We start from the raw sequence: 1,703 nt of genomic DNA on the forward strand, positions 1-1,703 counted from the left end.
ATTGATGGTTGATTTAGCAATTTATTTACATGTTTCTCTGGAACATTCTACTCACACATGGATAATTGGGCATGAATTCAGTCGTTGCACCGACAGCTCTAGACTTACTTTTATATGCTTATGTTCCACGCAGTGATGCACTTGAATGACCACCTAGCACAGCAATTCATTACTACATGCAAACAAATAACTGATGGTTCACCTCCTAAATGTAAAGACTCAAATTAATACATTAGTCTGTAGGATGTCATTTGGTTCACCATAGTGTTTTCCCAAGGCAGAGTTGTTTAATGTCTGAATCCGTTCAGGTTTGCTTTTTCACAAGCATACTTTCGCTATGAGAATATTTTTTTATGCATGACTCTTATGAGAGCGTTCTTCACGTCTTTGTTCCTCAGACTGTAGATCAGTGGGTTCAGCATTGGGATGACAATGGTATAGAATACAGATGCCACCTGTGCCTGGGTCAGGGAGGACGTATTGTCAGGCTGTAAATACGTGAAGATCAAGGATCCGTAGAAGACGGTTACACCCATGAGGTGCGAGGCACAGGTGGAGAAAGCTTTCTGCCTGCCTGCTGCAGACTGGATCCTCAAGATGGCTGAGATGATGGCAATATAGGTGACGGTGATGATTAGAAGAGAGCTGAGGAGGGTGAACCCAGCTAAAACAAAGATGACCATTTCTGTGCTGAACGCATCCTCACAGGACAGGGCTAAAAGGGCTGTGGTGTCACAGAAGAAATGATTGATGTTGGACTCACAGAACGGCAAACTGCTTATCACACAAATGGATATCAGAGAGTTTGTGAACCCAATCACGTAAGGTGCGGTTCCCAGACAATTGCAGACTTTCTGAGACATAGCTACCGAGTAGAGTAGGGGATTGCAGATGGCTGCATAGCGGTCATAGGCCATGGATCCCAGCAGAAAACACTCACTGCACACCAGACCAACGAAAAAGTACATTTGGACAAAGCAGCCGATGAATGAGATGGTCTTCTGGCTGGACTGGAAATCGACCAGAGCCTTGGGTGTCACAGTGGAGGAGTAAAAGATGTCAATGAATGCCAAATTACTAAGGAAAAAATACATTGGAGTATGAAGGTGAGAGTCAATTCTGATTAATATGATTAGTCCAAGGTTCCCCAAGACAGTGAATAGGTAAATAAACAAAAAAATCATAAAAAGACTGACTTGTAGTTCAGGATGGTTTGCAAATCCAGAGAGGATAAAAAGAGTCACCTCCGTGAAATTGGACACAGCCATTTATTCCAACTGAAGTTGTTGGTGTACCTGGTATATACAAATAATAAAAGTCAGAGTGCTGTTTGAGGCTAAGGATCTCCTAAAAGGTGCTTACCTTTTAAATTAAAGTAATTAAATAAAGGTTAGATGAGAATCTGGACCATTTACATTTCTTGCAGAAGTGACCGACATGGAAATAAAACTCCGACATTCACAGCTGTGTTTAGCTAATAGTACTCCAGCAAATTCCAGTTTGGAATTCTTTAATGATCTTTCCCCTGATATATAACCTGTACACTAACCTATAACTAAGTCTTACGCTGTATACTTGACAATTTATCTATTGATATTAATTCTAGCTAAATTTATTATAGTTGATTCCCACTCACAGTGAACCTGGAGGACAAAGTGAAATTTTCCCTTGGGATTTTGAATGCAGTAAACCTTTGTGGACAC

General features: G+C 40.9%; 1 protein-coding gene across 1 annotated transcript; it reads right to left on the minus strand.

Moving 5' to 3' along the window:
• Positions 1–335: 335 nt before the first annotated feature.
• On the minus strand, positions 336–1,268 carry LOC102872419 (olfactory receptor 8I2-like). The gene has a single exon (XM_006902295.1). It carries the CDS (start codon positions 1,266–1,268, stop codon positions 336–338), a length of 933 nt encoding a protein of 310 aa, XP_006902357.1.
• Positions 1,269–1,703: the final 435 nt, after the last annotated feature.

Source organism: Elephantulus edwardii, unplaced genomic scaffold (genome assembly GCF_000299155.1).
Source record: "Elephantulus edwardii isolate Elephantulus edwardi_28Jun2011 unplaced genomic scaffold, EleEdw1.0 scaffold00389, whole genome shotgun sequence".
In the NCBI taxonomy this organism is placed as follows: domain Eukaryota; kingdom Metazoa; phylum Chordata; class Mammalia; order Macroscelidea; family Macroscelididae; genus Elephantulus; species Elephantulus edwardii.